At 47.3% G+C, this 23,446-nt stretch overlaps 1 protein-coding gene across 2 annotated transcripts in view; it reads right to left on the reverse strand.

The window, feature by feature from the left end:
* The window catches only part of Ubash3b (ubiquitin associated and SH3 domain containing B), a 139,484-nt gene extending 118,898 nt beyond the window's left edge, over positions 1–20,586 (reverse strand). Inside the window, exon 1 of one of the 2 annotated variants that reach the window (XM_051197161.1) lies at positions 20,149–20,586. In XM_051197161.1, the coding sequence (XP_051053118.1) occupies positions 20,149–20,276 (128 nt within the window). In that variant the 5' untranslated portion in view covers positions 20,277–20,586. The remainder of the gene's footprint in view (positions 1–20,148) is intronic. The other variant, XM_051197160.1, reaches the window with a different exon arrangement.
* Between the last annotated feature and the right edge of the window lie 2,860 nt (positions 20,587–23,446).

Here is a 23,446-nt window from a genome sequence, read left to right on the forward strand (position 1 = left end):
ACACTGTTTGCCCTAACTCCTGGAGGATTTTATTCTACTGCATTTCAAGCAGAGGGACTCTCAAGCTAGGTTTTCAGGCTAGTGTTTGAGCAGAGCAGCCTCCTCTCCCTCTGGCCATTGCATGGAGTACTTAGAATTTCTGATCCCAGGCATCCATTGGTCCCGAGGGCCCCTGTCAGCCTCTAGGAAGAAGGTCCTGGGAGCTGATGGTGGCTGTGCCAAAGGGCCATCTCAGTCAGTCACAAGTGAATGGGCATGTCCATGTTGGAAGGCGATTAGTGAGAAACCAATTCAGTCTTTGCTGCCACTCCTCCAGGCCGCAGGCATTTCTCTCTCATTTCTGTGGTTTCTGTTTCCTGATTGGTCACCTGGACCCAGAGGAATGTGGTCCAGACAGACAGATGTAGGCTGAGTGCAGTTGCAATGGAAAAGAGGACAGAAAGTGTGGTGGACACTGGTCCCCAGTTAGTGAAAGGGACAAGGGAGTGGGGGCAGACATTGAGGAAGCCATAGAGCACCGTTCCCAGCTTTTTCCTACCTGCACTCAAATTCCTACCATTAAAGGCATTTAGGTAGAAGGTCACTTGGCTGGTACAGTGAGTAAGGAAAACAAAGTTAGGCCAGGAGGATCAGGAATCTAAAACCAGCCTGGGATTCTTGAGTTCTTCACTCAAGAAAAACTAATAGGGACTAGAAAGATGATTCAGAGGTCAAGAGAGTTTACTGTTCTTCCAAAAGTCCTGGGTTTGGCTCCTGGGAAGCTCCCACACCAAGCAACTCACAGCCACCTATCACTCCAGTTCCAGGAAAGATGATGTCCTCTGGACCCTGTGAGCACCAGTCAAGAATGTGGTGCACATAAACTCACACAGGTGCGCACAGGAAGCAGAATGGAGAGAGATGGTGGAGAAGTGTGAAATGAATGACACAATCTGAGAAATTTTCTCAAAGGACAAAGTATTTGAAAGGCATAGATTAAGGTCACACCTACCTAACCAGGGTGTGGTGTCACATGTCTCTAATCCTGGCACTGGGGAGCCTGAAGCAGAAAGGTCATAAGCTTGAGGCTAGTCTGGTCTACATTGTAAGTTCAAGGTTGGTCTGCTACATAATTCAATAAGCAAAGCAAATGAACATGAGGTCTCACCAAAGAGAGAAAAATGTACCCAGAAAGAAGACATTATTTTATCAACAAATTTGTGCACAGTCCTGAGGTGCTAAAAGGGTGAGCCTTTGAGTAGTCAAAGGTGACTGAGGTGTCCTGGACACGTGATAGTGACAAAAGGGTGGGACCCGAGAAGGAGCTGGAAAGGCAAGTGGTAGCCAGGCCACTTAACTCCTGATCAACTCCTGATTGACAGCTATCTTAGAACCACAGAAGGGAGCCGCAGGGGAAGAAAGGGAAGACAATTCAGTAGCAAGGACTATTGGTATGCAAAAGCTTCAAAGAGCCATCAGGGCTGGGAGAAGCGAGTATGGAACAGCAAACTGACAAATCATGAAGGGCTCTGAAACCTAGTTGGATGCCTTTGCATATGTCTGTATGGCTTTTTTTTTTTTTTTCATTTGCAGAACTAGAATGCTAGTCACTCCTTGGTTTAGGATTGAGTAAAAGCATAAAGTAGCACATAGTAGGCACACACAAACATAAGTCTTCACCTGTCTTTATTTAGTAAGCTATGGAGTCCCTGTTGTTCCAAGATGAAAACTAGAGAAGGGTTCCTCTTTCAGCACACACCCCCTTGTTTCACTACAACCGTGTCTCTGGGATCTATTGGAGCAGAAGCACCCTAGTCATCTCTGAGAGGGGCTAATGGGTCAGCGCCACACTGAACTTTCCAAGGGTGCTGTTTGCAGCTCTGGGTAACTTGGCGCACAGATGGACAAGGCAGACATAAACTGTCTTACCCGGAGTCAGAGGAGGCTGGAGAACTCTGACCTCACAGCCCACAGACTTCATAAACTCCATGGTTTCACGCCACACAGAACAAAGGCTCTGAGCTTGTCCTGATACACAAATCTCCCATCACCTGAGAGCTGCCAAAGAACACTGAGCATCCATGTCTCGCCTTCTTCTTCCTCAGAAGCAGCATCCACACTTCTCCATGGAGGAGCAGACACAACACTCAAAACAACTCTTAAAACACTTCCCTGCAATGCAGTCTCTAAACACAGGAAACAGCAGCTGGCTGTGTTGCCAGGAAAGTTTGTTTGCCAGTGAGCGTGTGGGAGCTCGCTGTGTGAGTTAAAAGCTGTGATCCAGGAACAAAAATAAATCAGCCAAGCCAAAACCAAAGCCCTGTAACCATAGGTGTAAGGAAACATTCAGAGACAAAAAAAAAAAAAAAAAAAAAAAAAAAAAAAGAAGGTTAGAGACCAGGGACACCCTAAACCCATAGCGCATGCCCAACAAGTTCCACTTCCTCATTTTCCTCATTTGTAAATGGGGTCATTAACACTGATGGTCTTTTGCAGTAAGTTAGGGCTGGGTTCATAGGGTGCTGATGCTGGGGAATGGAACATAAAAGCTGATGACAAGGAGGGTGGAGCTCAGCAGTAAAGGGCTTGCTTAGCATGCATGAGGACCTAAGTTGTGAAAACACACAGACACACACACACACACACACACACACACACACACACACACACGAACACACACACACACACACACACACACACACACACACACGAACACACACACACCTCCAACACCTTGCAGAAACCAGTAGGGATTTGCTTCTAGCGTTTTGGAGGAAATAAAGACCCCACCACCACCACCTTCCTAACTCCTGAATGAACCCACAGCTCTACTTACATCTCTGTTTACAAGCACTGAGCAGAGTGCCACCTAATTGTTCTTTCATCTCTCTTATGTGTTTTAAATCTTTTCTTGTTCTCCTCTGCCTGGGAGTATAAGAAGGCAGAGAGCACTTTCTATTTGTATTTGTTTCTTTTTAGACCCTAGTCCTGTGTATGCCCGGTAAACATGTGATAAAAACAAATGAAAACAACAACCAAGAAAAACTATTGCAGAAAAAAGGAAGAGAGTATTCTGGACATTTGATATCAAGCAGCCCTGAGAGGGTCCTCCAGGTTTAGCTGCTAGGGGCCTTGCCTCGTGTGCACATATCACTGGGTTCGATCCCCTGCATGGCATAAACTGGGAATGGTGTCACACTCCTATAATCCTAGCATTCTTGGGAGGTGGAGGTAGGCAGAACAGAAGTCTACGGTCATCCTTGGCTCCATGAGTTTGAGGCCAGCTTGGGATACATGAGATCCTGTCTCAAAAAAAAAAAAAAAAAAGACATAAAATGATGCTCTGTGATGTGGCAAGGGTACAGAAGAAAGCTGAGATGGCCGAAGAGAGACTTATGCACCTTCTGATCTTTCCCTGTCTGAGGAGGAAGTGACCTCTATTTTAAAAAGAGGCAATTAAGCCAACAGGACCAAACAGGGAAAGAAGAGTCTTGGACTTGTTACTAAAAATAAATGATTTAATACAGGTAGACCTCAGAAACTGTAGTAACAACTTCAATCCTTCTAGAATTTTCTCTCAGAAGGAGTTCAAGGCTGATCTTTGACTCTTCTTACTGTTCAAACTCACACACCCGGCCCTATTATGTCTTCCAAGTCATACTTGGAAGTCTTGAAGGGTTGCTCTTGTATTCCCATTCCCATCAGCTTAACAGTTCCTTTTCTTCCTACTCCTCAGGGCTGCGCTTGTCACCTGGCTCAGTCACACTGGATTTGCTTGCCACCCTCTCCACTGCTGCCTCTGAGAAGTCGTCCATCCCCACTCTCTACCTCCAAAATGCTGGCTCCCAATCCCCATTACATGTGTAGAGAGCAGTTACAAGTGCAGTCCCCATGAGGGATTGCTCAGTAAGCAGATGCTACCTCTGCTGAGGCGCTGGCTGGCCTCCTTAGCTCATCACTGTACACGTTTAGCCTTGTGCAGTCAATCTTCCTAAACATCCCTGGGAAGTGTGCATGAGGAAGCTGCCACCTGGACTGACCCCTAAAAGACAGCCTCATCTCTACAGGCCTTACAAGCCAGGGTAGCCCGCCTAGTCTCCCCTACTTGTTTCTAAGTCCAAATGGAACTCTTGAGGTTTCCTGGGGATAGCAGTCAGAAAGTCAACCATGCTCAGTAGAAACAAGAGCACTTGAGCAAGGGGCCTCAAGGGGTAGAATGTTATCGTTGGCCACTGGTTTCTCAAAGTGGTTTCTACTTGTGAACTAAGACTTGATTCTGCCCCTAGCAATGTAACCTCCCTATGAATGTCCCCGATAAGCCTCCTGTGTTCACATGGCAGCCCACAGATTAGAGGGGAGATAGGCTCCCCTCCCTCTATCTTATCACATATCAAAGTCACATGCTTCCTGCTGTCAGAGGCCAGGTCTTATTCCTCTCTGTATTAATACTACCAGCACAGCAAACTCTTGGGTGCCTGTCAGGATCATAGCTTAGTGAATCTTTGTTGAACTAACCAGATGCTTTCCATCTTTCTTGTCTTGTCAAGCATTCTCCAAATCAAATATCTGTAGCCCTGCATTACTACTTCCAGACAACTCAGAAAAAGCAAGGGACAGTCTCCCTGGCTACAGAAGATGGAACGGGAAAGAATTTTTAAAAATTATAACTTTGTGTTCTAAGATGCAACCTCTGTATCCTCAGGGCAGGCTGCCTGTCATAGTGCAAACTTCTCTGTGACTCCAGGTCCCATGAGGCTCATAGCACTGGGACCCTTCATACTTGTAGAGACCAAGGCCTGCTTGGGCCACCTCCCTGCTCCTACACTTACTGGCCCCTGTCATGACTGACAGATTGAAATGAGGCTGGGAACTTCGCCATGCCTCAAAGGCAAGGGGACACAGACCTTGCTTTGTTTGTTTGTTTATATATTTGCTTTGTTGAGACAGGTTCTCACCAAATTGGCCTTCAATTTATCATTGTCCTGCTGTAGTGTCCTTCATGCTAGGATTACAGATCTGTGCCAGTAGGCTCAGCCTTACAGGTTTTTTTCTTTTATTTATTTTGATGTTTTGTTCTTAGATATGGTCTCATATATTCTAGGCTGGCCTTGAATTCACTATGTAGCCAAGGATGACTTGAACGTTTGAACCTTGAGGTCTCCAAAGTACTGGGATTACAGGCCTGTGCCATCATTTTTGAACACAGACCCTTCTTGGTAAGGGAGACCATAAGGAGACCACCAGACCAGCTCTGTACACATGGAAAGCCTAGTAAGCGTGGTGGAGGGGCTCCCATGTCTTGGGAAGAGAGCTTCCCCACAGGGCCCCACCCCAGAACCCCAGTCAGTCAGATGTTTCACAGAGAGCTATGAGTTAGCCACAGGTCTTCTATCTTCAATGGGGTTGGAAAGACAGGAAGACTGACTACAGTCTCTTGACAAAGACTTGGAGGAGCTTGTTATCTTCCCTTGGCTGGGTGTGGTGGCTCTAGCCCGTATCTCAACAACGGGTAGGCTGAGGCCAGAGAATCTTGAACTCCGGGGGCAGGATAGGCAACATAAAGAAACCAAAATGTGCCACAAATCTTGGTGCATGCTTGCCTGTAACCCCAGTACTCTGAGGAGGGAAGAAATTAAAGGTCTTCCTCAGCTATATAGTGAGTTGGAGGCCAGCCTGGGTTACATGAGACTCAATCTCAAAACAGCAACACAAAACAAACAGAAAAAAATCCCATCTATATCCCGAATTCCCTTCTGCACGTGTCTCAATGCTGTGATTCTAAAGATAGGCCAATTCCCATTCTCCCTGTCTGCCACTTGCTATGCTTTTGCCATCTGGCTTAAGGCTGACCCTACTGATACGCTCCATCTCATTTCATCACTACAACAATTCTTTAGGGTAGATGCTGTCACCTACATTGAAGACCCTTGATGAAGCCACATGAGTGAGGGTGTGCTTGCTGTTTCTACCACCATCATTGAGTGTCAGTAACAGGTGGAAACTCCATAGCTGGCAGTGACTGGGTGATCTGTGACTCCAAGAACCACCCAGCGCCTGTCCTCCCCAAAACACACACACACACACACACACACACACAAACACACACACACACACATTCTATAAGGAGGATAGCAGCATCATTGTCAACCCAGTCTATACCACAAGACAGCCAACCACAAGGCAGCTGGTGGGGCCCAGAAACAAACCAAACCAAGGGCAAACCAGGCTGCCCTCGTGACCTCAGTCCTGGGTAATCTAGGGATATCACCTCATTTATTTGGAACTCGAGTTTCCTGCCTTCTGTTACTCATCAAACCTCACAGAACACCAGCCAGAGGCCAGCACTCTGGGTGCTGACGTCCCAGTCAGTCATTTCCCTCCTTGGGCTTCCGAAGGGCAGACAGTAACAGTAGCTCCCCCAGAGACACCAGAAAAAAAAACAAAACAAAAAACAGGCTGCGTGCACATTTGCTGTACCTATCTACACTAGCCAAGGCCATTCTGGAAACAGAGGCTGAACCCTCATCAGTGTCTCCCCAGGATGAAGGATGTAGGCTTCATTAAGTCAAACTAAATAGCCTTCTAAGAATGGACTATTCAAGACTACCCAGTGAAAGGAATCATGCTAGTTCTTCATACATAAAAAATATACAAATCAGGAAATTACACAGACTGAGCATGTTGTACCTATGTGTTTAGGTATATACATGTATATACATATATGTATGTAACAATGAAAAAGGAAGCCATGAATTTGAAAGAGCAAGGAGGGTGCTTGTGAGGTTCCCGAGAGTGGAAAGAGGAGGGGAAATATTATATTATAATCTCAAAAAATCTCTTTTTAAAACTTAGGGCTAGAGAGACAGCTCACATGCAAACAAATAAATACATAAATATGTAAATGTTACAAATAAATTTAAGAAAAGAAGGGTTGGGACGCAGCTCAGTGGTTAAATGGTTCATCCCCCAGAACTACAAAACAAACAAACAAACGAAGCACACTCAGTTTGCCACCTGGCTTCTGCACCCTGGTTTCACCGCTTGCTGGCTCTGTTCTCACCTATAAAATGGGGGTGGCTGTTCCTGCCACATGGGCATGTTGTGAGGCACAAAATAAGACACTGTGAAGTGTTTAGAAGATAGCCTCCCCCACAGCAGACACCCAGGAAAGGTTGGCTGCAAATATTAGGGTTGGGAATTAAAGTTAAGAATGATATGCCAGGTGTGGTGACACAGGACTTCAGTCTCAGCATTCAGAAGGCAGAGGCAGGTGGGACTCTGTGAGTTCAAAGCCAGCCTGGTGTACAGAGATGGTTCCAGGACAACCAGGGCAACACACAGAAACCCTGTTTGGAAAAAGAAAAAAGAAAAAAAGAGGGAGAGTAATAAAACAGCAAGTGAGGGTTAGTGACAGGAAAGAGAAGTGTGACAAGTGTCACAGACTCGGGAGAAGTGCAGACAGACCACAGGCTGCAGTTGACAGAGAACGAGCTTCCTGAAGCTCTCACGCCCTAATCCTAGAACTTGGGATATCACCTCCATTACACAGGAGACACTCTCCACCTTGCAGGCTGTGCAGTGTGCTCCAGGCTCCCAGCTTTCTGAGTGAGTGGCCACCCCTGCTGGGGTAGGCTTTGGTGATGCAGCGGTGTCTGAGTCATTTCTGATCTTGTAAGTAACCCCTTACCCATGTTTCTGTAAGCAACCCCAATAAAACTCATTGGTTCACCACACTGGTCTTTGGTGGTATCTGTACTATGGTCTGTCATGGGTCCCCTCTCTTGGGTGAGTAGACCTGTGTTGCGTCTCCCCAGAAAAGTTTTGTCACACGATAAAACCACATCCTCAGAAAGCAACAGAGCCAGGACTTGAACTTAGTCATTCACCTCAAAAGCCCATTTTCAGCCCCTGAGGAGAATATGCCTTGTTCTCACCTTCATGGGTGGGTGGGTGACACACCTCAGGCTCTCCTAGCTCCCTACTGTAGGCAGTACTTCCCCACCCAATCCCACCCTCCTCCTCAGGGCTTGTCATTCCCACAGGCCTAAGCAAATGATGACTGTCTTCTGTACAGTGAGAGGCAAACAAATGTCCAGCAGTAGCAGGGAAGCAAAGCAAAAAAAAAAAAAAAAAAAAAAAAGAAAAGAAAAGAAAAGAAAAAAAAAGGGCAGGGAGGAGGGGGCGGGGCTGAGCAAAGTGATTGGATGCTTTGGCTATAATCCCAGCATTTAGGAGGCAAGGGCAGAGGACTGTGGGACTAGCCTTGGCTATAGGGTGAGACCTTGTCTCCAAGGAAGGGAGGCTGGAAGAGGAAAAGGAGAGAAGTCACAGGTAAAGGCCAATCTAGAGAATGCCCCAAAACACAGACAAACCTTGAAACAGGCAACCTTGCTTCTTAGATCCCAAGCATGAGCAATTTATCACGAAGTAGAAGACAGGTCTGTGGTCTAGACAGGTAGTCAGCAGGCCCGAGCTTTGCGTCTGTTGCAGGTGGCCTGTTTGATACTGAAAGCCTCACTTCACTTGCTGCTCTTATTCCTCTTCAGTTTATCTGGGGGTTTGGGCCAGTTAAACTTTCCCAGCTATGAACTTCTGAACTCTCTCTCTCTGGAGGATCTTCCCACAGACAGTACCTCACAATACGTCCAGTTCAGCCATCTATCATCGGCAATGTTGGCATCAGGAGAACCTCACATTTCATACATACACTTTCAGTTTGGGATAACTGCATGTACATCAGATGAGATTTCTCGGGGAGGGGACCCAAATCTAAATATAAAATTCAAGTATGTTCCACAGCTTACATGCATATCCTGCAGGTCACTTCATGTATCTTAGATACCTCTGTGTACTAAGGCCAGGTGTGAAATCTGCCTCTTACAGCATCATGTTTATGCTCAGAGTCACACATTGTAGAGCATTTCAGAGTTTGGGTTCTTGGGTCAGAGATACTCCACTTGTAATGTAAAATCCTTTGAACCCCTGCCCCTTCCTAAAGGCCATTCATTGATCCTGTTGTATCTGCATTTCAAAATCATGTTTGCCTCTTTGATCATCTGTTCGTATCACCTTTCTCCTGTCCAATGTAGTCTAAGCTAGCCTCCAAGTTGCTACGTATATGAGGATGATATCAAACTTCTGATCCTTCTGCCTCCATCTCCCAAGTGCTAGAATTGCAGGTGTTCATCAACATTCCACATTGACATGGTTCTGGGGGTTGAGCCCAGGGCTGTGAGCATGCTAGTCAAGCAACTCTGCTAATGGACCTCCATCCCCCCCCCCCACAGGTGTGTCTTCTGTCCCTTGCACTGCGTGTACCACATGGTCATAAGTTTCTTTCTGGACACTGGACACTGGAGTGCCAGTGTCCCAGGGAAAGAGAGGCTACGTCTCATTCCATCTGCCCTCCCAGCTCCTATTAGAACAAGCTATCACAGCTGTCTGCAAATAAGCAGTGAAAGGCCTACATTTCTTGTTCTGAAATACACCACACTCACTAAAAAGCTATTAGAGGATCTTGGGCAGCTTACTCTGTCCTCAGAAGGTGATGTAGGGACACTCCCGACACACACACACTTTGCCCCACTTATTTCAAGGGTCATGTTTAACAAGGCTTGAGAGAGATGGGAAGAGGAAAGGAAGAACAGTTAGGTGTGCCATAGTTGCACTGTCCAAAAAGCACAGAAAAGAACCAGACAGAAAGGAGAAAGAATGAAGAAAGGAGAAAGGCAGGCACTTCCAGGAGAGGTGGAGTAAGAATCGAATCTGCAGACAACAGGGGTTGGGGACTCCAGCTGACCCTACAGGGCTCTGCACATGTCTCCCTGGCTGAATGCACCATACACAACAGCAGTTATGGAAGCACACTTCCTTCCTAGCCTCAAAGTGCTTCCTTCCTGGGACAAAGGAATAAACATTTAAAGAGTGAATGCTCTCGGTAAATATTTCTAAATGGGGCACGGTCTCCACGGAAGTAGGATTCTAAATAACTCAGCTACCTGATTCCCAAGCAGCTCCCCCAGCCACACACAGCTACACCTAAAAACATGTGGCTAGCTGCCACTGTCCATTCATCCCCTGTGCTCTCAGCCTCCCCCACGCATCCTGCAGACTGCTGTGAACCTCTGGCTGGTGTTTCTTTCAGCTCCTCAGCCCTGCATAGAAACAGCTCTAGTACTGAAAGAGTTCCCTGCCAAGGTTGCTTTATATACAAGAATATTTATGCTTCCACGGGAGCCAGGAAACACACTGGAGAGCATCTTATAAACAATGAGGCAACTCCACTGAAGGGAAGATGTCCCTGTAACTGAAAAGGTATCTCTGAATCAGTTGTTCACCCTAGGTGCCCAGCTGCATGCAGGACTTCCTCTCTTATTTAACCAGCACTTGGGTTGTATTTTGTAGGAAAGCAAGCACATTTTGTACCAATTGGAAAATTACACTAATGCATACTCATTAAATGACTCCCTATGGCTGTAATTGCCTCATATCTTTCTTTCTTTCCATTTATTTACTCTCTAGAATATCAACAGTCCTAAAGAGAGAGAGAGAGAGAGAGAGAGAGAGAGAGAGAGAGTGTGTGTGTGTGTGTGTGTGTGTGTGTCTGTTTGTGTGCAAGGTTCACATATGTGTGCATGTGGAGGAAGCCAGTAGAAACCTCAGGTGCTATCTATCCCTCAGCAGCCATACACCTTGTGCTTTGACAAGGGTCTCCCCTGGGAACTGGAGCTTGGCCTCCATGATTGGGCTAGGCTGGCCAGCAAGGTCCATAGCTCCATCTATATCTGCCTCCCAGGACTGTGACCACAATCATCACAGATGTCTTTATATGTGGGTACTAACGGTGGAACTAGGTCCTCATGCTTGCAAAGCAGGCACTTTACCAACTGAGCCACCTCCCTATGCCCCTGAAGAATGTTCTGTGACAATAAAGTATTCTGGAAAAGGAAACAAAAGTGAAGGCACAGAACCCAAGTGCCCTGGAATAGAACAGAAGTCACAAAGATGTCCCTGTGATGTTCCAGCACACTTGTCCAAGTCACCTTGGAGATACCCAGGCAATTGCAAATGACCTAAGAAAGGTCTGAGTTCAATGTGCTCTGTAGTTGGAACCACTGAGGCCCAGGAAGGCAAAGGAGTGTACAAAGCTAAGAAAACCAGTTTCATTTTGGATCAGAATAGCAAACCTACCTACTTGTACCATGTGTCGCCACTGATCAACCCATGTGACCACAGAGCCCAAAGCCTCTGGACATTCACTCTAGCCTAGAAGAGTGAATCATCACCCCAGTGCTGATGGAAACAGTCTGCAACTGGCCAGATCAAGCAGCTTCTTGCAGTGCTCAGTAGTGAGACTGACATTTGCCATTACATCCACACCACAGAACTTAGTGGGGCACTGGTGGTCATCCAGGACACCGTCCCCTCATAAATAGTAGGAGGCAAAGATGATAAGTCACCAGGGAAGAGGGTGGAAGAGAAATGGAAACTGGGCAGACTGAGGTAGGGAGATCAAGAGTTCAATGCTGGTTGGGTCTCTAAACAAACAAACAATCAAGCAAACCGTAGGGGAGGGAGGAAGAGAGGATAGATCACACTCGTGTGACCTTGGGAGATGATCCAGAGAGTTCTAGCCAACATCACATCCACCCACCCACACTCCAAGAAAACACAAGCAGCAGAAAGATTCTTCCAGAAGTCTTTGGGCAAATTCCCAGTGGTCTCTGAGAGACTCAGCCTCAAAGAAGGCAAGGGCTTTTAGTTTCCGTGGGCACTGCTAGCACCCTTCTCCTGGCACCGAGTCTGTGTCCTGCTTGGGGCTATGCCCGTCACAGTGCAGAAAGGCACAGGAGATCTGTGTTTCCCTCCCTCTCTCCCTTCTTCCCCCTCCCCCACCTCCACTCTCCAGACCTCTAGTCTGATTCCATTTGAGAGTAATCAGTAGACAGCCATATGGTACCCCCATCAGATCCCTGAGCCTGGGCATCAATCACAGCCAGCCACTTGGGCGGTGCTGGCTCTGCTCTGTCTCTCCTGCTACTTGGCCTGGCACTGCTCAGACCCTTTGGAGGGAGCCAGGCACGAGGGAGCAGAATGCAGTACTGAGAGCCTTATTGGCCTCTGCCCATGTACTACTGTGCATCCCAGCTCAGAGAGGGGCACAGGGTACAAGCATCCAGGAGGCAGCAGCACCATGAAGAATACAGCCACTGTCTAGTTACCGAGGGCTGAGGGAATGCCAGGCACTATCCCACTGTTTGAATGGATTAGCACATCTCGTAGGCACAACTGTCCTTCATTACTGTCAGAATTTTACCAGCAGATCTGGGCTTGGTGGCACATAACTATACTCCCAGCTACCCAGAGGCTGAGGCAGGAAGACAGCCTGAGTGGTCTTAGATGTGTGTGTGTGTGTGTGTGTGTGTGTGTGTCTGTGTGTGTTGGGGAGGGGGACAGGGTAGTACAGACAGGAAACTAAGACTTGGTGTGTAAAGAAACTCACCCCAAGTTTACCAGCTGGCTGGTAAGGGGCAGACCTACAACTAAACCCAGGCATGACTTTATTTGTGCACCAAGGCAGGAGAAAGGAAACAATGAAAAATAGGGTCTCTCTAGTTCTCAGATGCTAGCACAGAGGAAAAGGACCCCTATGTGCAATGCCTGCTGGGTTTGTAGAGACAGATAACGATACCCATATAGAGGGAAAACCCCTTACACACACACACACACACACACACACACACACACACACACACACACACACAATGCCTGCTGGGACCACAGAGGCTCCCACAGAGCCACTGTCATTAGCCAGAGTGACTGTGATGGGAGACAAAGCAAAGCCTTTAGCTCCAAGAATGATGTGCCAGAGGCAGCTGGAGTTGAGGTGGCCAGGGGACAACACAAGCATGCCATACAACAATGAGGCAGGGTGCCTGTCCATTTCCACAGCACTTAGACTTCTAGACCTGTTTCCTCATCAAATTTTCAATTTCTGAAACTTAAAAGTGGTTATGTCTGAGAATCTGCTGTGTCATCGCCAATGTGGTCTAAAAGCCTAACGTATAATTAGAAATGAGGGCGTGATGGGGAATTTTCATAAAAGCTGTATTCAGGGGTTATAATTAGGCCAGCAGGCCATTCACACGCCTCAAGGTCAGTTTAAAGAAACTAACTACTGATACACAACATAGGATGTTGACCAAAAAATATGATCAAGCTGAGCGTGGTAGCACACTTCCATAATCACTACATTTGCGAGGTGGAATCACGAAGAGCTAACATTCAAAACCAGCCTCAGCTACCATCAACATTTGAGGCTAGTCTCTCTCTCTCCCTCTCTCTCTCTCTCTCTCTCTCTCTCTCTCTCTCCCTCTCTCTCTCTCTCTCTCTGTCTCTCTCTCTCTATCACACACATACACACACACACAGAGAGAGAGAGAGAGTTGAAACTCAAGAAAAGCTGAGTACAACTGTATGCATTGTCCCATACCACTTACATGTAAGTCTAGAAAATGCCAACTAAATCAATAAGCCGATGAGAAAGGTTGCATAGGACTTGGGGGATGAACTCAAGAGGAGACTATTGCAAAAGGACACAAGAAAACTTTCACACTGACAGAAGAAACCTTCTGGAGTTGTTTTCTCTTTCTACCCTCCAGGGTTGAACTCAGGTTGTCAGGCTTGGCAGCAAGCATGCTTACCTACTGATGCATCTTGCTGATCCAGTACAAGAAAACTTGAAGAAGGCACCTGATATGCTGTCTTATTGCACTCATCTGCCCAAGAACATCCATAATAGTTTACCACTCCTTGGTAGGCTAAAAAGATGGCCTGCTAACATCCTTTTAAATTGCAATCTCTGTGTACACAGAACATTCACTGGACTTCAAATTTTAGCCCAAGGTCCATAAAGCAATAGTGAACCCCCACAAAAAGAAACTAACCATGTGATCTTTGGCAAAACCTGGAGGCCTCTGGCTTTCACATCTTCAAACCAAGGCTGTATCACTGGCTTTAGCCTTGCAGTTGGTATTTAATGCACATGAGAACATTTTTTTTTTAAAACTGCACCATATTGCACAAGTATAAGAGAATGTTGCACAGCCATAGTTACAGTAGATAGAGACTTCCTTGCCCTGATACCTGTAAAAACCCTTCAGCAGCAAGTGGACCATGACTGTATTTTTCTATCCAAGATGCTCAGGGAAGCAGCACCTGTCCCCAGGTCAGAGTTGGCTTCATGTCAGAGATGCTTGGTTGGTCAAAGTGCTTTCAGGGGATCCAGTGTCATCCAACAGGTAAACAAGAGAGCCAGAGAAACTAGATACTTTAATGCATGGCCCTGCCAGTTGCCCCTCCACTGCTCATGGAGCCACTTTGGGCTGCCTTTATCTTTGAGCATCGAGGTGTAGCTAACTCAGCTTGCTGCCAAGTCCCAGGCGCTTACTCCAGCCTTCTGTCTTTAACTAGACATAACTCAAATACTCTTAGCTGAGAAAAACAAGCCCATCCTACCCAGCTATCCTTCGCCTGTAGTTTTACCAACATCCTCCACCTCTGTCCCCTTCCAGTCTAATGTAATATTGCCAAAAAATGAATGTCCTGCTCAACTGTTTCCAAATCCTTTCCATTACTCCACCAGCCCGTGTAATGCCAGGGCAGGCATTGCCGTGCAGAGAGCTGATCACAACATTGGGGAAAGAAGACTCAATGGGAATGAAGATGGTTCAAGGGTCCGGTAGAGGCTAGACTAGAATCTGGGATGTTGCACTCCAGCAAGGACCCTTCTGAGACTATTGTGTTTTGTTATTTGTTTGTCTAGCAGTGCTGGGGATTGAACCCATAGTTTGTGAAGGCAAGGCAAGTGCTCTACCAATGAGTCGTACCACCAGTCTTATGGTCTCTCTCTCTCCCTCTCTCTCTCTCTCTCTCTTTCTCTCTCTCTCTCTCTCTCTCTCTCTCTCTTCCTTGGGAAATCTATAGAAGTCTCTTTTTGTGTGTGTATGAAGAATGTTCTAGTCACCAGCAACCTTTAAAAAATAAAAATAAGGCAACTGTAGTAGTAACTACTTGTGATCCCAGCACTCAGGAAGTGGGGGAAGATGGACTAAGAGGTCAAGGCGTTGGCCTTAGCTACAAAGTCAGTTTGAGTCCAGCCTGGGCCACATGTCTCAAAACTAAAATAAATTCCTGAAATAATAATAAAAGACAGCACAGGGTTGTATAGGCTGAGTCCTTAGATTCAGTGGCTCAGTGACTTGCTCCAAGCTACACAGTTGGCCCCAAAAGACTAGCTGAGACTATCCTTTGACTCAGGAGGGGCAACACGCAGATGGTGATACCCTTGACTGAAGGTGGGTGTCCTCAGCTAGAGGCCACTTCCACTCTCCTCAGGTCCACTCATTGGCCTCAGGCCTTTGCCCAACCCATCACTCTTCCTTTTCTTTCAGACCAACCTCACCAGCCTAGAGGAAGCTAGGTTTCTATTTTTAGGATGTTTGGGCCAGTGCAGAGCTAATGAGCAGAAAAAGGAAAGGATGAGCTATACAGGCTTTGAAAGTTTCCTTCCAGGGTCCCTAACTTATCCCCACCTCATTCGCTTCCCCTTTGCCCTCCTCCCCCCAACATAACCACCAAGTGGAACACAAACAGTCCCTCTACAGCAGTGTTTAGGTTGAACTGAAGGTTACATGGGGTGACAAAGCCTTTAGAGCAGCGGTGAGCCAGAGAGAACATTCTCCCCCCTCACCCCTCTGTCCCGGAGGTCACCCTGGGAGGCCCAGTCTGACAGTGTGCCACTTTAAGGTCTAACAAACACTTAACAAGCCTTTGATCATTAAGAGTTCTCCCCTGAGAAGGATTGAGGAGTTAAATCAGCTTCAGGAACACAGCATGACATAGAACAAATCAGAATGGGACCTGGATCTGCTGACATATCATAGCCATCCAGAGTCCAGTCCCTGTCCCAGCACAACAGACCCAGCTACGGAGTCCTGCTAGTAGCCCGCTTCAGCTATTCTCTCCGGATGGGTGGCTATGTCTTTACATATGCTACACCAAGGTTCTTCTGGCCCCCCAGGGATGGCACTGATCATTCCTCCCTCCAATGTTCAAATAAATCTTGGAGTCTTCCTCCTAGGTTTTCCGTGGGAAGTTAAAAGCCTGAAGCCTAAATCTGAAATAGCTATTTCTTATTGACTGGAGTGAACCAACTAAGGAGAACCCCAGATACTTGTGCTTTTAGGGTGGGATAGGGACCAGACTCAAGCCTCCTTTAGTGCCCTGTGTGTGGCACATGCCTATTATCCCAGCACTTTGGAGGCAGAAGCAGGAGGATCAGGAGTTCAAGGCCAGTTTCAGCAACACAGTGAGTTCAAGGCCGGCTTGGGATATAAGAGACCCTGTGAAAACAAAAACTGCAAAGCCTGCTCAGGACATTGAATCTGATCAGGTGATCCAACAACACCACTCCTCTTTAGGAAAAAAAATTAGCTAAGAGCAATAAACCCAACCTTCTTCCCTCACACCTTATGTTTTTGTTGTTGTTGTTGTTTTGTTTCTTTCTCTTTGGTAAAGAGGGGTAATACTAGAAATACCACAATACTTGTGGTAGGCTACAGAATGACTCTCCAAAAGATACCCACTTCTTTTTCTTTGTTTCTTTTCTTTTTCTTTCTTTCTTTCTTTCTTTCTTTCTTTCTTCTTTTTTTTTTTTTTTTTTTTTCTTTTGTTTTTTCAAGACAGGGTTTCTCTGTATAACAGCCCTGGCTGTCCTGGTACTCTCTAGACCAGGCAGGCCTCATAGAGATCCACCTGCCTCTGCCTCTCAAGTGCTGGGATTACAAGCATGCTCCACCATCCACAGGCTGATATCTGTCTTTATCCCGAAGCACTACTTTACATGGCAAGAAAGACCTTACAAGAATGATGAAGTTCAGGAATGACTTTGACTCAGGCAATTATTCTGGATTACTCAGGACCGCAGGGCAGTCATATGCATTCATGGAACACTACTAAGCCATAAAAAAAGAACAGAATCCTGCCATTTGCTAAGGACAGGGGTGGAGCAGAAGACAATATACCAAGAGCTTGTCACCAAGCTTGATGTCCTGAGTTTGATCCTTGAGACCCATGTGGTAGAAGGAGACAGCTAGACTCTTAGAAGTTGTTCTGTGACCATATGCATGTGGGTTGGACACACACAAATAAATAAATGTAATTAATTGTGTTTAGATTTGTTTATTTTATGCATATAAGTATTTTACCTGTATGTATGTCTGTGTGCCTGAGGCAGTCAGAAGAGGGTGGTAACTGGAATTGCAAGCAGTTCTATGCAGCCCTGTGGGTGCTGGGAATTGAACCTGGCTCCTCTGCATGAGCAAGTGTCCTTAACACACACACCACCACACCACCACCACCCTCAGGCATTGCTCCAGCCCTGTATTGAAAAGTTTTTAGATGCTTTTTTAAGTAAGAAAAAAAATTGAAAGTTTGTAACAGAGAGAGAGAGAGAGAGAGAGAGAGAGAGAGAGAGAGAGAGATAAGGCTGCTAACACACATTTGGGATGGAGGCTGAGAAATTTGATGCTAGCTTAGACTACAGGAAAAAAAAAAAAGACCTTATCTCACTAGAGAAAAAAAAAAAACTGAAGGAAGAAAGGAAAGGAGGGAGGAATGTTACATATTTGAGGAAACAGCCAGCCCAGTTTTAACATCATACAGTATGAACAAGTATGGGACCCCATGTATGCACAACTTTATGTAGCAGTTAATCACACAGGGGAGATGGCTCAGCGGGTAAAGTGCTCACAGCATAAGCACCTAAGTCTGGAGCCTTGGCACCCAAGTAAAGGCTGCATGCACTAACAAGCATCTGTGATCTCAGCACTGGGTGGGGTGTAGACAGGTAGATTGTGGGGGCTCCAGGGCCAGCTATTCCAGCCAAAACAACAAGCTCCAGATCATTGAGAGACCCTGTTCAAAATATAAGGTGGAGAGTAATAGTGGAAGATGCTCAAGGTCAACCTCTGTCCTCCACACAGGAACTGAATGGAGGAATGAGCCTCTACATGGCCATGTGCACAAACAAATACGTATGCACGAACACACATATTTCCTACATGTATCATAAGAGACACCCAGAGGGAAATTTGGGGCAGAGTGTATGGAATGACATAGTCACAACCAAACAATGCCCATCAGCCAGCAGAAAGTGGATGAATGGGATGGATTCTCCCCCTAAAGCCTCCAGGGGGAGCACGACCTCGCCAACAGTTTTATCCCAAGGGTACCAACTTGGAACATCTGTCCTCTAAAATATAAAGAGGATACATTTCTGTTGACTTAAGGCATCCAGCCTGTAGCCACTTGTTCCAGTAGTCAAAAGAAACAAATAAAACACTACCACTTAGTGCCTGCCTACTGTACACAGGGAACTGTTGAGCATCTCATATACATGGAATCCTGTGGCTCTTCCTGTGGGGTCTTGCAGTGCAGACACAGGGCCTGGGTTTGAATCTCTGTTTCCCTCTGTCCCTAACTACTGTGACCCTATGTATGTTGTATAACCTCTTCAAGCCCTGGCTTCCCTGGCTACAACATAGACATGGAGTATGTCTTCATTAAGCTGCTATGAGGATAAATGGATAATGAAAATAAAATATTTCCAACCATCAACAATAGTCAGTGACCTTGGGAATTAAGCAAAATCAAATCTGCCAGGACCTGAGCAAGGCCTCTGCGACCCATTGCAGGAAATAGATTCTTGCCTTAAAGCCCATTGAATATCAGATATGAGACTCTAAAGAGTCCAGTGAAACACTTCTCCTTTAATTAAATAATGTGGGTCCTTGACGCTGGTCTCACTTCAGAAATGACAGCTGTCTGGAACTCTGCAAGTTCTATAGCACATTTGGACTCTGCCCGGGTTCTCACGAGGTCCTACAGAATGCCATCCATCCACAGGGCTTTCTGTGGAGGACCCTTGCCTAGCACCCCCTGTAGAATTCTTCACCTCTTCTCTCTGTATTTCCAAGTCTGCAGGAAGCAGAAATCTGGTCCACTTTGTGGCCTTTCACCGACTGTGCCAAACAGCACTCCTAGCAGGCTGGGTGGGATGATACATTCAGGAGTCTGCTTTATTTAGACTGGAGCCAAGTTAGCAAAGAACCAAGGGTCCCAGGATAACCCCTACAGTTGTCGCCTGAATGAAAGCATAGGAAAGAACGAACTTACTGATCAAGCTCTCCCAACTCCAGTTCAGGTGATGTAAATGAAAGATTGAGAAAGCAGCACATGCCACCATCCTGAACTTTGTGTTCCCACCAAGGAAACCAGCAAGCCAGGAATTAAACAGAGAAGCACCCCCACCCCTCCCCTGGCCAACAGGCGCCGTCTTTCTGTCAGGCGAAGTTCCAACCCCTTGCTCTGAAGTGCACCAGCTCCAGAGATCTCCTGCTTTTGCTGCCCTACACTGGCAACCTTGCTCTTTCTTGAAGCTGAAGGCTGCAGCGACAGCCACCTGCGCTCTCTGCCCTTCCCCAGTCCACCCTCAGGAAGAAAGGAGAGATAGCAGCCCCCACTTTCCAGCACCCACAGCTTTCTGAGCTGCCGTCACCACTGACGAGAACCCTGGTCCCCTGGAGGAATCGCTTCTTCCCATTCCATCCTCTCTATCAATGAACACTCAGCGACACCCACGCTCCCGCTCCTCCCACTCGGGAGGGAGCCTGAGCTCAAGAGCGACATCCGGAGCTGGAAGCTGCTGCAGCAGGGGTGCCGGCCACCCTGCCCCAGTGCTCCTCGCCTTTCCTCAGCCACCAGAAGACACCCACCACCACCACACACACCCTGCCACCCCAAGCTGGCTCGGCACCCTGCCTGGACAGGGGATCCGAATCCTCCAAGGGACCCGCCTTTCCTCGGGCTTAGCAAAAGAGACCCGGGGAGAGAGCGCGCGCGCGAGCGCGCGCAAACCGCCCAGGGCCACCCGCGGAGCCCGGGATTCGAACCATCTGCCCTAGTAGCCCAACACTCCCAAGCAAGCTCTTAGCCCAGCACTCCTGCCGCCAGCGCGTCCATCGAGTCCCCTCAAAAAGGTATCCGGCAGCGCCAGGACGGCGAGCCGGAGCGAAGCCGAGGGTCGCGGGGACCGAGCGGGTTACTTACGCACGGGCGCGGGGAAAGCCCATGGACAGAAGCACGTCCAGCGCCGACCCATGCTTGACGGTGCCCGGGCGCTGCAGGCGGTCCCTGCGCGGGGTGACTTTGCTGTACAGCTCCTCGCGTGCGGCCATACCGAGGGCTAGGGTCACGGTGCCGAGTGCCCGCTCAGCGGCCGCCCATCGCCGGCGCGTCGGAGCTGAGGGTCCCGGGAGGACGGCGGGGGTGGTGCTCCCAGCTCCTCGGGCGGAGACTGACGCTTCCTGGAGAGGCCACCAGAGATCGGCGCGGGCCGGCTGCTTCAGTGGGACCGACCTCAGCCCGCTGTGTCTGGGAGTCCCAACACTGCGCCTCTGCAGCCTCCTCTGTCCTCCGCCCCCCGGCTTCTCCTTTCTGAGCTGTCCGGGAATTTGCAATGAGTAATTTTTGAATGGATCAAAAAGGAAAAGCAGCCTTGTGGGCAGGCCCTGCCTCGCCTGTGCCGGGCCCCGCCCCTTTCTTAAAGCGGCCGCGCGGGCCCAAGCTCTGCTGGCTGGTTTCCAGTAGTAGTTGGGTTTGCTTCTAGACAGAACATCCCCCAGCAACCGAACTAGGCCAGTGTACTTCGATTCACAGAGCCCCAGCTCTGCCCTTGGCGTGCATATCGACCCATCTGGGCCTCGAGGCTTTGGAATAGCCCATTTCACGTTTCATTTGATCATTGGCGAGGTCAGTCATGGAAACCTACTGCTCTTGGATGGATGAGAGGACCAGAAGGCTAAACTAAGCCATAATAAGGCCCGGGGTAAAGGTGTCATTACAGATAGATCCTGCAACAGTTACAAAGTTGTCACATCTCTGTAGGCTGTGTCCCTACAGCCCGGAGCGACTGGAGAAAGACTTCTGGAAAAGGGCCATTGGCTCTTGGAAGTGGTAGGATCTGAGAAGGCAGAGGCCACAGAGGGAGAGGAGAAAGGGAAAGAATAAAGGGAGGAGGAGAAATGAAGGGCTAGGAGGTAGAAGGAGAACAGGAGGAAGGACAGTAATTAGAGCACTTCCTAGTGGAGTGAGCTGGCTTTCACAAGGGAGCATGCACCCTGTCAATAAGAGGGTTCAGCCCAGGAGCCACAAGTGAACCCCACCACAGAATTGGACCAAACAACTCTCCTCAAGAAGATAAGTCATTACTGCTAATGCCCAGTGTCTCACATCATGAACTTCGCTGAGGAATTAACACTCGGTCACCTGGAGACAAAGCCACTGCCCTCAGTTAGGAACAGAGTCCCGTTTGGTGAAAGAAAAGAGGCACAGGTCTTCTTTGGGGATAACAATAATACCTGACATTTATTGGACCCATTTGTGTGCCAATGGTTGTGTTAAGCATATGGCTGAGGTAACTCGTGGGCCTTTTACAGTGCCCTGGAGGGTGCCTGCCTGTATAGCCTGATTTTATGGATGCAACACTCAGCTCAGAGGAGCAGAGGAAAATGACAGAACTCACAAATGAAAGGGTGGAGCTTTGACTCACTGTGGTACCTTGAACAAGTTACTTCTGTCCCCAACAGCCTTGTAGTCCTAACTATACAGTAGCAGTCACGTAATACCACACACACACACACCCATGACCACACCCACACACCCACACACACACACACCCACACACACACACACACACACACACACACACCAGGTTATCTAAACACTGCAGCCCTGTCTGCTTGCTTGCCTGCTTAGGGTGCAGGGGACAGATGGTGACCAGCACTCCCAATGTAGCTTTATAAGACACCAGGGAAAATTATCATTTAATTCCAAGCCTCCCATCCTTCACTGTTTTTTTGTTTGTTTTGTTTTATTTTCTTATTTGAAGTACCCGTGGCATTTGGAAGTGGAGAGATGGGATGGGGGAAGCATGGGTAACAATTTGCATATTTCTGCCTGGTGTTATGAAAGAGACCAGGGACAGTTCACACTTCCCAAGTGGGGGAGTTTCTTCTTCCCAGCAGAGGGAATGCCTGACTGAGGTGGGTGTTGGAGGGAGCTGGGAAAACCATGATCCATAGACTAGCCTCCTTGGGATGTGTTCAGTAAACTCACCTGGACAGTACTTGGCATTCTAAATTCTTTTAAAATATCTGGGCTTGTGCCAGGTAATCTGGATTTCAGTCAAGAGAAAATACCGTCTGAGGCAGCACTTTGTCACTCAAAGCTCTGCAGGAACAGCAGCTCTGACTGAACGAGCTCTTTCAGTACTGTCCTTAGTGTCTTACACGTGTGGCTCACTCCATTCTTTGACCAAATTATGAGGTGACTCTCTCTTGAGAAACTGGCACCCATGTATTGAGTATGTGCTGTCTTTTTTGGTAATGCAAGAGCTTAAAGCTGTATTACGATATTTTCTCTTTTACATTTTATTTTATTTATATTTACTTCTCTCTCTCTCTCTCTGTGTGTGTGTGTGTGTGTGTGTTTACTTGAGCACAATGGTGTGGGTGTGGAAGTCAGAAGACAAATTGTAGGAGTCAGTTCTCTCCCTTTATTGTGTGGATCCCAGGGACTGAACTCAGGCCATCAGTGCCTCTGTCTGTTGAGCCATTACACTTGGTCAAAGTATTTGCTTAAGAAATTCCAACTAGCTGGTTGTTGGTGGTGCACACCTTTAGTCCCAGCACATGGGAGGCAGAGGCAGGTAGATCTCTGTGAGTTTGAAGCCAGCCTGTTCTACAGAGCTAGTTCCAGGACAGCTAGAGCTGTTATACAAAGACACCCTGTCTTGAAAAAAGAGAAGCAAAAACAAAACACACAAAAAAAACAAAAAACAAAACAAAACAATAACAAAAACAACAACAAAAAAAAAAACAAAAAAGAAAGAAAGAAATATATTCCAACTTTTGAGGGCTGAACAGATGTCCGTTGGTTAAGAGAGCATTTGTTGCTATTGCAGAAGATCCAGGTTCAATTTCCAGCACCTACATGGTAGTTAACAACCATATGTAGCTCTAGTTCTAGGGAGTCTGATGCCTTCTTCTGACATCCATGGACACCTAGATTGCATGTGGTACACAGACATCTATGTGGGGCAAAAACACATATAAAATGAAATGAGAATATCTGATAAAAATAAACTTTTCATATTAAGCCAACATCCACTTACTGTTGTATTGAGAATCAAACTTTAAGATAGTTGATTCTGATTGTCTTTTTATTTGTTAGTTTGTTTATTGTTTGTGGCAATCTTTCTATGTAGCCCAGGTTAACCTCAAACTCAAGATCCTCCTGCCTCAGCCTCCTTCTGAGTGCTGGATTATAGACCTGTGCCACCTATGTG

The sequence above is a fragment of the Phodopus roborovskii genome, unplaced genomic scaffold (genome assembly GCF_943737965.1).
Source record: "Phodopus roborovskii unplaced genomic scaffold, PHOROB, whole genome shotgun sequence".
Classification (NCBI taxonomy): Eukaryota; Metazoa; Chordata; class Mammalia; order Rodentia; family Cricetidae; genus Phodopus; species Phodopus roborovskii.